The sequence below is a fragment of the Trachemys scripta genome, chromosome 2 (genome assembly GCF_013100865.1).
Source record: "Trachemys scripta elegans isolate TJP31775 chromosome 2, CAS_Tse_1.0, whole genome shotgun sequence".
Classification (NCBI taxonomy): domain Eukaryota; kingdom Metazoa; phylum Chordata; order Testudines; family Emydidae; genus Trachemys; species Trachemys scripta.
Window position 1 is genome coordinate 166343109 of NC_048299.1, and position 14889 is coordinate 166357997.

A 14889-nucleotide genomic window follows, 5' to 3' on the forward strand; every position below is an offset into this window, starting at 1 on the left:
AAGGCTACATTTATGACATGGAGGTCATGGAAGTCATGGAATCCGTGATTTCCAGAGACCTCCATGACATTTTTTGCTTCAGCCTTAGGGGCTGAATTACTCTGGAGCTGACAGCCAGTGGGGCCCTGGCAGGGTTTCAGTGACAGGCGACAGCAGCAGCAAGCCACAGGGGGCCCCCTGCAAAGTTCCAGTGATAGGTGACAGACTCCTGAGGGGTCCCTCCTCAGGGTTCCAGTGACAGGTGAAAGCCTTGCACGGGGAGAGGGGAACACCTTGGGCGAGCGGCTGGGTGTCCCATTTTCTCTTTGGGAAATATGGTCACCCTGCAGCTTCCAGCTGCCGTGGGCGAAGCGGGAACCCCACAGCTCCCAGCCACCACTGTGATGGGGGAAACCATGGAGCTGCAGCAGCAAAAGTCACAGGTCATGGCTTCCGTGAATTTTTGTTTATTACCCATGACCTGTCCGTGACTTTTACTAAAAATAATCATGACAAAATCTTAGCCTTAACTATAATATAACTGTGGCTTCTCTCTATTGTCATGTTCTGGGGTGCAATCCAGCCCACTGAATGGTTGTGTCTCCACAGCCTGTAAACCTGGGTGCATTAAATGCTCTGCTGCTGTGCTCACAGCTAGAGTGACCAGATATCCTGATTTTAAAAGAACAGTCCTGATATTCAACACTTTGTCTTATATAGGCACCTATTACTAGTCCTCCTACCTTACAGCCCTGACATTAACAGCCAGGAGTCAAGCAAGCATTGAGTGTCTGTGTGTTAAGCAGCTCTGGTCAGCTACTCTGATTCTAGCAGTCCACTTGTTGCATCCTAGCCATGCTCTGGTATATGCCAGGTTTGGTTACACCTAGCAAGATGACCCCAACACCTCCCCAGTCCTGAATTTTCCCAAATTGTACGCTCTGCAATGTCCAACCTCTTTCATGGATCATTCAGAGAAATAATAAGGTTAGTTTGCTCCTCTGAAGAGACAAAATGCACATCTTATCACTTTAGTTGAAAAACAGCACTGGGTTGATTTAGATTAAAAGTAAAACAACTTTATTAACAAAAGGAGATGGGATTTTAAATGAGTTCAGGTATAAAGGATAGAGTTAGAAATGGTTACAAACAAATAAAAGTGCTTTCTAGAAACTTAACATAACTACAGTCTTGGTTCAAGGTAAGACTTTTACGACACTTCCTTCCAGCAAGATGGCTGACCCCACTTCATCCCTCCTCCCCCATCCCCCTGTCAGAATCTAGCACAAAATACTTGGCTCCTTTGTCGTCTTAGGTGAAAGATAACTTGCGGTTCTTTGCCCCTCTCTTTTATAGTCCAGTGAACCTTTGAAATTGATTCTTCTGAAGGTTACCCCCGCCACGTCCCCCATCCCCCAATAAAGTTTGTTCAAGCTCTGAGGAAGGAGACATGGAGTCTGGGATGAAGGAAGTTCCATGCCGCTTTCTTCCCCTGCTGGTGTTTGCTAAAATGCAAATTGATCTGTTCCTGCCCTCTCCAGTGCAAATGAATGGCTACTTGACATGTGATTGCTAATCACCTGTGGTGACACCTGAGTGGAAGTGTTAGCCTATCCTTTGTCTGAGAGAAACCTGTTTACCCTCGCCCCAGCCTTGTCTGGTAAACGCATTTTAGTTCCACATTTCCTTCATATTTGTATGGTCCCTTAGGAACTTACTGTATATACACCACACAAGAGATACAGATTATAACATTAATGATAACATATAGCATTTATGTGGTATTTATATTTTCAAAATACTATACAAAATTAATACTATTTTATAGCATTATCCTTGGGGGGAGGGGGAGGAACTGAGACCTGGAGATAAGTGATTTGTGCAACGTCACACAGTGGCAAAGTAACAATTAGAATTTTGGAGTGTCTGGCTCTTCGCCCTGTGGCCCACTAGACCATGGTGCCTCTCATAACATTTGAGCTGCTTATGTCTAGCAAAAAATATAGCACTTAATTTAAAATTTTTGGGAAGCTATTTTAAAGTATCACGTTGATATAATGTATTCCCATCGATTTAAGTGGTCTGCATTTTAACTAGACATTTTATTCCAGCAATCCATCAAAAACTGGAAGCGGATGGAACGGAAAAAGTAGAAGGATCCATGACGCAAAAACTGGAGAATGTACTGAACAGTAAGTTTTGTCCTCCCACCAGCAACTATTTATGGACTTCAGACTTTATGAAAGCTTTAATATATTTCTTGGAATTTGTTACACAGTAGAAAACAGTAAGTTTTGTCCTGGCATTTATTCTATTGCATAGTGATGATTTTTGGGACCTGATACTGCATCCATTGAAATCCATGGGAACATTGCCATGAACTTCAATAGGTACAGGATCAGATTTATGGTTAACAATGGGGAAGAAGGGGAGACTTTTATGGTAAATATTGTTTTCCTGCTTCTAACGTGACAAATCTTGGTTTTAAAAAAGTATACACACAAAAGTTTTGAAAAATAAATGTGTATCTAGGACAATGAGTGGAATTAAATGCAATACATTAAAGCAGTGGCAGAAGAAAAATAGAGAACTGCTACTGGAAATAGTGTTTACACTAGTAAGATTTATTTACAATACATTTTTTATTTGATATTCAGTCATTCAGACCACATTGGGACTGGTACTCCTAAGTCATTTAGGCGCTTTTGAAAATTCCATAACCTCTTCCTGTTAAAGTATTCCTCGTATTGTATGATTGAGTTGGGAGAGAGTATTTACATTTCTGTTGCTTGGTACATGCTTCACCAGATCACAAAAGTTAAAGTTCCTAATTCTTGGACTTGTGCCAAGATAATTTTACTTTGTTTCATTGTGATTTTTTTCACAGAGGAAGGGCTGTTTCCCTTAGTGCTATATCAATAAGCAGGGAATGACATCCAAATAACTGGCTCAGTGTCTGAGAGCCTGAATATGCTGTATGAAATCAGAAAAGTGACATGGAAGCAGATTTTTTTTTTTTTTTGGTCAGGATACTTTGGTGTGTGAATACACAATGATAGAGTGGGTAGGGGGAGAGGGAATAGTTTTTCAAAAGGGCCTCCACCCAGACTCTATAATAGCACATTTCATGTACACTGTTGTACGTGCAGTTTTGCACGTAGTTTTTTTTTTTCTTGGCCATGCAAAACCTGGTATTTGCAATTTACTATCTGAACAGTTTGTGTCCAACATCTGTTTGGGGTTTTTTTAGACAGGCAAAATGATACACGTAGGAAAACATGCATGTGCCAAAATTTTAGGCACAACCTACAACGCCATATATTTTACACCTAGTCACTCACATGTAAAGTCAGTGCGAGCTTTTTTTCTTTTGACCAAAGTAAATTTTTAAAATGTTAAAATAGTAAAAGAACACAGCAAAAGTATCCTGTATTTAGACTAATTCATGTATCCTCTCGTGGACTGCTTGTGACAGACCTCAGATTAACAATAGACTCTGTGATCATTCTCTGGTCTAGCAAGTGGAGTTGAAATTTGTATGCAAGGAATGCAGTCCATTTTTTTGCAAGCAAGCTTTTTAGAGTAGCTTGTGCCAGCCACTTCAGAATGGTATTGGCTTTTGCTTTCTTGTGGAAAAGAATTGGTGACTTTTTTCTGTCCTGTGAAGGTGGGCAAGTCATGATGGAGGACGCTGGATGGGCCAGGGCCTGGGCTTTAAAAAAAACAAACAAAAAAAAAAAGAGAGAATAATGTTATGCAAACAAGCTATTATATTTATATATAAAATCATGTATTGTACCATGCAAAGGGATGAATTTAATCAAGAATGGTAGCTTAAAAGAATTCAGTATATTTTAAAAGTTGGTTTCCTTTTATTGGTATGGTATCTACCTGATTGTCATTTTCTTCTGTCCACATACATTTTTTTTATTTCCCAATCTGTCAGAGAAGGAAAACTGATAAGTAGTCAGTACTTTACTTTTTGGTAAGAAGCACTTATGGACAGAGTGTCTGATAGACCTTTCTTAAATATAGACATTTCTTCAGCATAGGGCTTGATTCAGCACCCATTGAAGTCGGTGACAAAAATCCCATTGACTTTAGCATTACAGGCATAGGTCTTTATTCAGAGGTCAAGATGTGAGGATTGTTTAAAGCTTAACCCTTTGGAGAAAAAAAATGTGTTTATAAGGTACACCAACTCCTTTTAAACATGAGTCTGCCGAGCAGTCTGAAATATGCCTGTTTTTTTAATGGTTAAGAACACTTGGGGTCTGAAGCACTGGATTTTGCATCAGGTACCGTTGGAAGTGATGCACTCTTAAGTATTACAGGAGATTTTCTAAAAGTCATAAACAAAGGACAATGATTAATTTTTCAGTTTGTGTAACTAAAAAGAGAAACTTTTTCTTGCGTAGAAATTTGATTTGATATTTCTCAAAAGATGAATTAATAATCCATAGAAAAGAATGCAAATGCATTAAAATTGTGCTGAGGATTAATAAAACATATTATTTCTTCAAGGAATTGAGTTATGGATTCTTTTAAACTAAAGACAAATATACATGTGCAATTCTGTAGTTGTTAGTCACCTTTTAAAGAAGCTTCCTTATGTGTAAGGGAAAAATGCCTTGTGATTATAACTATAATTACCAGAAAATAATAAATGACTTGTTGCTTAACTATTAAATGAATGTATAAGTAAGTTGTGATTTAAAATAAAAGAGTGATTCTCTTTTTATATATATATATAACAGATAGGCATTTGGAAAAAATCAAATTTTATCCAGAGTCAGTATTTAAGAGTCCAGTTAGATATTATGTCGTGGGCTTTTTCTTAATGAATTAAACTATTTTACATTAAATCACATGTAGTAGAAACGGCTGTCCTGACAAAACAAAGATTTTTACGTCAGGGCTTCAAAATTTCAACAGTTTAAACATTATTTAGATTTAACAATTATTTTACAAAGACTACTTTTAACTTGAGCAGGCCACCCACAGTGTTGACTAGAGAAAATGGCATGCAAGCCACCCAGCGAGACTGATGTAATTTTTTCATCTTTGCTTAAAGTATAGTCACTAGACCAGATAATGTAGACACTTTTTACAGGCAGCGATCTAAAAGGCTAAAACAGTTCTTCTTTTTTCCTTTTGCCTAATTAAAAATGTCACAAGTTGAAAAATGTAACTATTTCACATCCCATACTAATCTTCCTTCGTGTAACAGAAATTTAATTATTTTGTGCCGAATAATTATGGGAAACGTTTTAGTACAAAATGATATAACACTTTGTAGTCTGATTGGGGAAAAAATAATTTTATTCTCTTTAGAATGTATTTTGATTGAAAAAAATAAAATAAATATGAATAGATTAATGTAGACATTCTTATTCCCATAAAATTGTTAACCTAGGACTTGATCTTGCATCCAGTGAAGGGAATGAGAATTTTACTGTTGACTGCAATGCAAACAGGATCAGACCCTTATATAATGGTGTTCCAATAATGAGCTCTGTATAATTGCTTAAATGTGTCTATAGTTGCTATATAGATTCATTTTTTAAAACAAAGCATTTTAATGCCAAAGATCTAAGGTTATTTTAAAAAAATGCTTACTGGAATTCAAAAAAGCCCCAACTTGCTTTATATAGCTGTAAAGAAAAAAGAAAGAAACTCCCCCTGCCACCCAATGCTAACTCTTGAAGCTAGGGAATTCAACTAGTATAATTTCATTATATTCTGTTCTAAAAATAACAGTCTCTGATGATCGAATAGCCTAAAAGACATAGATTAACTGTAAAATTTAGATTGGTGGCCAAAACAAACTATAAAATCACCACAGTGAAGTTAAGCACTTGAACTAGGAAAATGTGGTTGTTTTTAATTGTACGGAGGGCTCACCACATTAAAAGGCTAAGTGATCAGCACTGAAATAGTATTTCAGTAAATTGTGACGTGTGCTTAATATAGCTGAACAGAAATCATTAAAGTGTTAATTTGAGTTTATAGAATCAGTAGTAATTATTCACTACTTTATAATTAACATCCAGTATTATTTGATAAATAAGATTAGCTATTGAGGAATATATAGTGATCTTATTCTGCAATGATTACTTTATTTCCTTTTTTTCTCCCTCCTTTAAAATAGGGGCAAGTAACACTGCAGATACCTTATTCCAAGAAGTGTTGGGTCGCAAAGACAAGGCAGATTCAACAAGAAATGCACTCAATGTCCTTCAGCGTTTTAAGTTTCTTTTTAACCTTCCTCTTAATATTGAAAGGAATATCCAAAAGGTACAGTGCATTTAAAAAATAAAGTACAAATGTGTTTTTCCCACTGAAATCAATCTACGATATTTTTTTATTATGACAAATCTCCAATGTTCCTTTATTTTAAAGGGTGATTACGATGTGGTCATTAATGACTATGAAAAAGCCAAGTCACTGTTTGGGAAGACCGAGGTTCAAGTGTTCAAAAAATGTAAGATTTGGGTTCAGTTACTTTGACTCTCTGCTGTTTTTTAACAGGAAAGATAAAGAACATGTAGCACCGTGAGAAGCCTTATGTGGGCTTCAGCTTCTGTTTATATGGAGCCCTCTTTAGAATTTGGAACAATTACTTTAAACAATATTTCTGGCAAGTTTTCCATCTGAGAGATACATATTACTTTGCAGTATATATAATAGGAGCTTGCAGCCAGTTTTTTTTAAAGGCTTAGTATTACTAGACATAAAACAGGTTTCAGTAACTACAGGATACAGCTTAGGGTGTCCCTCGCTTGGCATAGTTGTGAAAAAGCTTCAAAGCCAAGGCTTGTATTTTTATAAAATTATTGTTTACAGAACTCTTTCAGATGTAAATTACAGTAAAGAGTACATGTACCTTGCTTGAGTACACAAAGTGATTGTTTTGAATTTCTAATTCGAAATTACCAAGTCTAGAAATGTATTAAGAACAAAGATCCAATTCTAAATAAAACTCGCTTAATAACCTTTTTTTAATTCTTAAAAAAAAAAAATCCATTTGAGAAGAAAATGAACAGAGAGCATTGCCACCTATGTGGTGAAATTAGTGATATTGCAAAAACAAAACTAATCCAAATTGAACACAACAGTGAAGTTGTTACGGAAATATTATATATGGTAGTTGGGGGGGGGGGGCAGTGGCTGCATATGTAAAAAGACAAGACTCCTATGTACAGGGGAAATAGTGCAGGGTAGAGTATTGAACATGGAGCTAACAAAGCAACTTTTAAATTTAATTCTCCAAGGAAAAACATAATAGTTTGGTGATATTTGGAGATTCCTCTTGTAAGAACTGGTGCAATTTAAAAACTTGTTAAAATTTATCAGTTTTATTCTAAATTCATGAGATTTTGCTGAGAAAATATTAAAAATTTAGGTTGACACTTCAGGCAAAGAACGGTATATTGGAATTCTGCATTCCTTTTTTCATAGATTATGCTGAAATTGAAACACGAATTGAAGCCTTAAGAGAACTTCTTCTGAATAAATTGCTTGAGACTCCATCAACATTACATGATCAAAAACGTTATATAAGGTGATCTTTTACCTAATATCTTTGTCAGATATATTCTACGTCTGATGCATATCTGTGCATTTCCCAGATAATGCAATGAATATTTTATTACATTTTAAACACTGAATTTTTTTCTTACAGAATTTGAGATTATCTTTTTCAGCCCAGGACTCAAGTCTATGTAAATAATGGCAATAATAAATTGTATTGTGTAATAAATGACACTCCTCTAGAATGAGAAATTTAATCCCAGTTATTGTTCATTATTATTAAAAAGCTTTGAAACAAACTTGTATCTATATAAAGATTCTGATAAAAACTATCACTGTATGAATCCAAATTGAAACAGTCACTGATCTTAAAATGGACTCCATATTCATTAATAATAATCCATCTTGATTCGGCATGAAAAGGAAATGGTTTTGAATTTAGAAATACTAAAAAGTGTTAATTTGGATTTCTGTTCAAAAAGTTTTACTCTTCAGAGTATCGTTTTGGTTCTTTTGCCACTGGTTCATATTCAAAGGAGTAATATTACATGGACAGATAGATTGATTTGCACAGAAATTCCAAGGGTCAGTGACATTTTTCTACAACAGCATTTCCAAAGGGGGGAGAATATGCACAAGCTGATGTGCATGCTAGCATGAAAGTGTTTTTGAACTCCTCACACCAGCAGCCTTTTGTCAGTGCCACCCTATTTTGGGTAGGCTCTTTAAATCCTCAGGAGAGGACTTGGGAAGAGTAACAAGCCCTATTCCCCCTAAACCCACTGACTCCTAGACACTGTGAGTACTGCTACACAGTCTGTGGAAGCGAGCCTCCCAGCTCAGTTTGACACACTTGGGCTCGTGCTACCATGCTAAAAACATGGCAACATTGTGGCTTGGGCTGGAACTCGGACTTTGAAGCAGAGGGAAAGGGGTGGACTTCGGAGCCCAAGCTACAGATTCAAAACACTGTTTACATAGCTATTTTTAATGCAGCAGTAATAGCCCAAGTCTGTCAACCCCGGCTGGAAGACTTGCTGCCATGAGTCATGTAGACATACCCTCCTCCTTGATACACAGGGCAAAAGCCTCACCAGCCGCTTCTTGAGACAGTCTCAAAACCCCAGAACACCCACTGAAGAGAGCGCTGTGTGCACAGAACAAATTGCATGATTGGAGTTTTAGGCCCCGATTTAGAACAATACTTAAGGAAGTGTTGAACTTTAATCATATGAGCCATTGAAGTCAATAGACCTACTTATGAGCTCAGAGTTAGGCATTCGTTTAAATACATTGCTGAATTGGATCATTAGATTGTAAGTTCTTTCTTACAGAGACCAGTCTTCTTATATCTGAATTGTACCAACACACTTTTTGGGTGCTGTATGGATAGTATGTAATTGCTATGTCAGTGTTTAAAGGAAGGGTCATGGAGCAAAGAAGTATGTTCCCTTTTTTTTTTTTTTTTTTAAATAATATGTAAAATAGTCTTGAAAGTTTTTAAAAAAAGTCTTTCCTTAGAAAAAGGAAAGTCATGTTGCTCCCTTTTTGGAGTGCTTCTTTGGAAGATACAGAAATGTGTGTTAGGAGCTTTTTCAGGCCCTCATTGAAAGAATGGAAGTGTTGAATCCTTAAGAATGGCCCGACCTACATTAAGGAAACTTGTATAAGCATGTCTACACTGATTGTAGTTACACGTGGATACACTGCATCGGTGCAAAATGGGGCTTACTTCAGTCCTGGTTAATGTGATGTGTTACTAGCTGAAGCTGCACCAGTGCAAGCCCTGCTTGACCACAGTACACTGTGTTTATGCTAGGGGTTTACATGGGTGTAACTATAATGATATGGTTATACCAGTGCAAATTTCCTTAATGTAGATGGAGTAAAAAAGCTTTTTTTTCCCCTCCCAAGTGGTCTTAGTTACATAGATATTAAAAAAAAAAGAAAAGAAAAAGAAACCCTAAGACTTTAAAATAGTCTGAATAAAAATCACTTATCCTCAGTAAATCGTTGATACTTTTGATGTTCTTTACATCCTGAGTATTTCAGTGTGAATGAGCTCTGAAACACTGCAAATTATTCCTCCCTCTCCCCTCTCCCACCCCCAAAAAAACGAATGTCTTAATCAAAAAGACACTAAAAGTGTGTCAACCCATTTTTCTCTCTTTTTGTAGGTCATGTTTTAGATTAATATCTGCATCATACTGTTCAAAATTCCCTCATCCAGTTAATTAAACATCTTTCCCAAAGCCAGCAAAAGCTTTTTAAAGTAGAAATGAGTCAAATGCAGATTCAAGTCCTTTTGAAAACTGATGAAGTTGAGCTCATGATTTATAAATCTTACACAACTGCTCATTTTTAAAGAGTATCTCATCTGTCCAAATGATGAGCATGCTTTGACAAAAACAATTTGTTCTCCATGTCTCAAGTACCACAGACAGTTCTTAAGAAAGTTGGAATTTTGCAATCATATCAATTAGCATTACTCAGATGTAATAATTTAGCTTTTGTGAAAGCGTTATGCACTTTTCAGTACTGCCTACTATCTTAAATCAGTGTATTATTTCATCTTGGGTAGCTTGCATTGCTAAATCCATTCTGTGTTTAGGTAGTACAAGAAACTTTGTAGTATACAAAATAGTAGATTTGCTAATACGGAAGCACTTATCTTGAAGCACTTTCAGGCTCAGTTATCAACATGCTGTTGTTGTCGTCACATACATTCAAAGGCCTGTACTTTAGTTTCAGAATTGGTGGGCATGAACTTCTACAGTCTCTATTTGTGCACATGCAGATGTAAGCACAGCAGTTGATTTTGTTTTCTAGATACCTATTGATGTGCTCCCCCTTTTCTAGAAATTTAAGGCCTTATTTTCAAAGGAACCTCATCTAGTCTCTATCACACCACACACACATTCTCCCTTCCTCCCCCCAATAATAGTTCCTTCTTTACTCATCATTAATATTCACATTCAAGATTAAAGAGATGATAGTACAATCAGAATATAACTAGTGCAGGAAAATACAGTAGATTGGTGCTTATGATGTCAATAATGGTTGCAACAGAAACACTGAGCATTGAACTAAGATCTTGACAGGTAATTAAAGAAAGAACTTGGTTTCAGTTACCTTATTGGAGGAATAACTAAAGCTACATATTAATGTTTTGTTAACTATATATATTCTGCCTATTTCTGTTCTTTTCTTTGGTCAGTTAAGGCTTTGCCTCCAGTAAATTAGGAAGGGAAACTGCAAAGCTTGTTCTAGTTTTCAGTGTAAATATCTCTCATTTAAAATTCTACTAGTTCTTTAGATTTTCCCCCCTAAGAAGTACAGAAAAGGTTCTTTATGATTAAACTTTGCTGTATTTTAAGTTTTCAGTATGTCAAGTCTAAGCTGCAACCTCTGGACTTGGTTTTACAGATATCTTTCTGATCTCCATGCTTCTGGGGACCCTGCATGGCAGTGTATTGGTGCCCAGCACAAATGGATTCTTCAACTCATGCACAACTGTAAAGAGAGCTACGTTAAAGATCAAAAAGGCAAGAATGTTTTTCCAGTTTACAGAAAGTCTTCAGTTTGACACTTAAGGGTTTGACATGGTTTCTTATATTTTATTTGACACAAAAGTAAAGGTTAGAATTATAACAACTTTTTACTTACTTTGAAGGCATTAAATAGTGAAAATATTATTAAGCTTCATCCATTCAGCTAAAGTTAGATCCAACCCTTGAAATATTTCTCCGTGTTGGGTTTAATTCATATTGATTTTTAATTGCTGAATACAGATATCTGTTGTCAGAGTATATGCCAGTAATGCATGGATATGTAGGAGACTGGAGCATTGTGGAATACTGAATTTGCACATATATTTTTATTGAGACTCAGTTTAGAGATCGTGAGGTTGGCTGCAACCTGCTACAGTGTCTAAATATCCCACTTACTCAGTTTTACCAACAGGTTCATTGAATACTCAGTGATCTTCATTTTCACTAGTGTTGCTACTGGAAGTATTGTTTTTATATATAGTGCTTCCAGGAGTTTCATCACCACAACTGCCAATTAACATGGTCTGTTATAATAATATTTTTTCCAGAAAAACTAGTCATAAGGCTAGTATTGCAGGGTGTGAAGCCAAAGAAAATGTTACCACACTTTGATTTGACTTGGAAAATTAACTATTGGTCAAATTTTAGTATCCATATAGTCATTTGGATCCATCCAACTATTGAATGGCATCTTTTTTCACTTAAAGAATAAATAAGATACTACTCAAGGTAAGTGTATCAACATCTATCCCTCTTCTGGGCAGAAAGATAACTCCCATATTAATGTTACTCCATGTGTATCCCAAACCAAAAGTATCTCTTCTTTGGAACAACAAGAATTGTATCCATTGTAGAAGTGCTCCACAGAACTGCTATAGGACTCTTAGGCCTCGACTACACTGGGGGAGAGGAGGGATCGACCTAAGATACGCAACTTCAGCTATCAGAATAACGTAGCTGAAGTCGACGTATCTTTGTTCGACTTACCTCGCTGCCTCACGGCTCAGGGTTCGATTGCTGTGGCTCCCCCGTCAACTTTGCTTCCGCCTCTCGCTGATCTGGAGTACAGCAGTCGACGGGAGAGCGATTGGGAATCGATTTATCGCGTCTACGCTACACGCAATAAATCAATCCCTGATAGATCAATTGCTACCCACTGATCCCAGTGGGTAGTGTAGACGTAGCCTTAGACGTGTTTCTCCTTCCAAAGAGGTTACCAGGTGAGATATAGGGTTCAGCAGGTACTTAAAGTATTGAACATGATGAAGATAATAGAACCATGAATTCATGAGATCTGGTTAGAACATGCACAGCATATACCTTTAGCTTCAGTCCACCCTAGTGGATGATACTGTGTGCCACTATGCCAGCAGTGATAGCAGGGGAGATTTTCATTCAGGAATACACCAATTTAGGTGCAAAAAATAAAGTAACAAGATCCACATAAAAAGATATCTGTAGGATTTCTTTTTATCATCTTACCTGAGGGCTTATTGAGAGCAATCATCCCATAGCTTCTTACCCAGAAAAATAAAACAGGAAGAGAATATGAGATTGAGACTATTTTTTTCTGAAGCTGTCTAGAACAGTGTTTCTCAATGATTGATCTTTGGACCTGAGATCTCTCTGACACAGTTTAGGAATTCAGCAAGCCGATCCCTGGTGTCAAAAAGGTTAAGAAACACTGGCTGGAAGACTTAAAGACATGTTTAATTAAAATTAATAGAAGACGTGTGTCCAAATTTTCTAGCTTGCCTCAATAATCTCAACCTATGTATAACACTTCTCCTTACTCCTTATTATCTGAATTGTTAAGGTGTGGGACTTACAGCAATTCACCCCCATCCCAATGTTAATATTAAACAATTTATTGTGTTAGCAGCCTTTCTGGGAACCAAACAGGAGGAATTTATGTAACTTTAGTCTGCAGAGCACATACATTTATACATGGATGGAACAAGCGATATATATATATACATACATATATTAAATGAGCTTAAATGAATGTGATCAGAGATGTAAAATAGATTAAAACACACTATAATAAATATGTCTTTCAAGCAGGAAGTGTGTCTTTCCATTCTAGATGTAAAATTGGTTATGCATGAAACTGAGAAATCTAATCAACCTATAGAAATAGAAACAAGGCTTTTGACAGAAGAAAGTTATTTATATTTATACTGCATTCAGAGGCCATTTCGTAAGTGACGTTGGTAACAGATTTTCAGACTGCAGTCTTCTATTAAAAGCTCCCTTTTCCAAGAAAGATTCTTTTGTATATCAAGTATTTGGCAGCAGAGGTGGGTCATAAGGTTGATATTCTCTTGAACACTGTATTAGATCTTTTTCAAGGTTTCAGTTTTTAACAGGCATAGCATGCACTTATCCTAGCAGATGGTGCTCTTCATATTGTAAACATTGGGATACAGAGCTGAAGATTACTGCTGCACCTTAAGCACACCAGCATTAATCATTGGATATTCCAGACTGTTCTCCCACTGACTGATTATACAACACAAATTTGATACGTAGATTTAAATTGAACCAGGACTGACTATGTTAAAACTCCAGTAAAGATACCTCAAATACCAGTAGGAGGTGGACAGAGAAACAGTGTGTGTATGATGTATTTCCCAACTTTTTAGTGAGTTAGTGTCACAAGCATTTGCAGCTAAACTGTATCTGTTTCAAAGGAGACCAGTGCTCTGAATTGTTACACATGAAGAATTTTCTATTGCCTTAATACAAATCTAATTCATCTCTTAAATTCCTGTGAAACAGGTCCAAAATTAGACCAAAGCCTTTGCTTTTCCTGCCAGGAAAGCCTTTGGTTAATGCCCCGCTGGCATCCCCAAACAGGATTTTTAGAGGTGATCATCAAAGCTAGTTGGGTTTTTGGTTTGTTGGGGTTTTTTTGTTCAGGTGTTGGTTTTTTTGTTTGTTTGTTTGTTTGTTTTTTTGGCAAGTTGTGTGTGTGGGGGAAATCTTTTAACACTACAATTATTTGCTAAATGCCCAAGTTAACAAGGATGAGTGAGACATTTAGCATGTCAATTATTCTACGATCTGCCCACAATGGGGATTTTTCCTATTTCAACTATTGGTGATCGACCACAAGTGTATCTGAGCCAATAAAAACCTGTAGTGCATGGACAGTGTCACCTGCTATAAGAGCTCCCCGTGTGTAAATACTGGATTTGCCTGTCTACACTAGGGAATTCAGTGGTGCCGCTACACCAGCCAGGCCACTGATGGCTGTAATCAGGACAAGGATTATATTTACTTCCCCACTATGCATATATATATTTTTTAATTTCCCTAGAGTTGCCCTGACAGTCTACCCTGCTGTCAATTATCAGAATCTCAGAGCCTCTACTAAGCATAATTGGAGAAGGAAGTTAGTCAGTATAGATGCTCATGTAGTTGACTTTTTTATTGCATGCTGTAGTTTAAATAGATATTTAAATATGATTTTGTATCCCAAATGAGAGTGGAGGATTCACAACAGTACCATCATCAGAAAAAAAAAATTCTCTTTACTTGGGCACTGCAGGACAAGCTGCATCCTATAGTAATGGTTAGTGGTAACTAGCCTGTGCTAGAATTCTGAGCCACCACAGCGCAAAGCTTGCAAATGCAACTTGGAAGTGCTGAAAGAGGGAAAAGATGGCAAGTGCTTTCCCTACTCAGCTGTACGAAGTCAGGTTTAACTCACAGCGCTGTACATCTGCAAGTGTGGCCAAGGCCAGAATACTAATATAGGTCCTGAAGTTTCCTCCTGGAATTTGTAAGTAGGGCTAATTAGAAGTCCTGCATATTTCAAATG

At 36.8% G+C, this 14889-nt stretch overlaps 1 protein-coding gene across 1 annotated transcript in view; it reads left to right on the forward strand.

The window, feature by feature from the left end:
* EXOC2 (exocyst complex component 2) overlaps positions 1-14889 on the forward strand; it is a 206281-nt gene that overhangs the window by 70235 nt on the left and 121157 nt on the right. The window contains exons 7-11 of the mRNA XM_034762224.1: positions 2091-2171; positions 6131-6276; positions 6382-6463; positions 7441-7543; positions 10939-11057. Coding sequence (XP_034618115.1) covers positions 2091-2171; positions 6131-6276; positions 6382-6463; positions 7441-7543; positions 10939-11057 — 531 coding nt within the window. The remainder of the gene's footprint in view (positions 1-2090; positions 2172-6130; positions 6277-6381; positions 6464-7440; positions 7544-10938; positions 11058-14889) is intronic.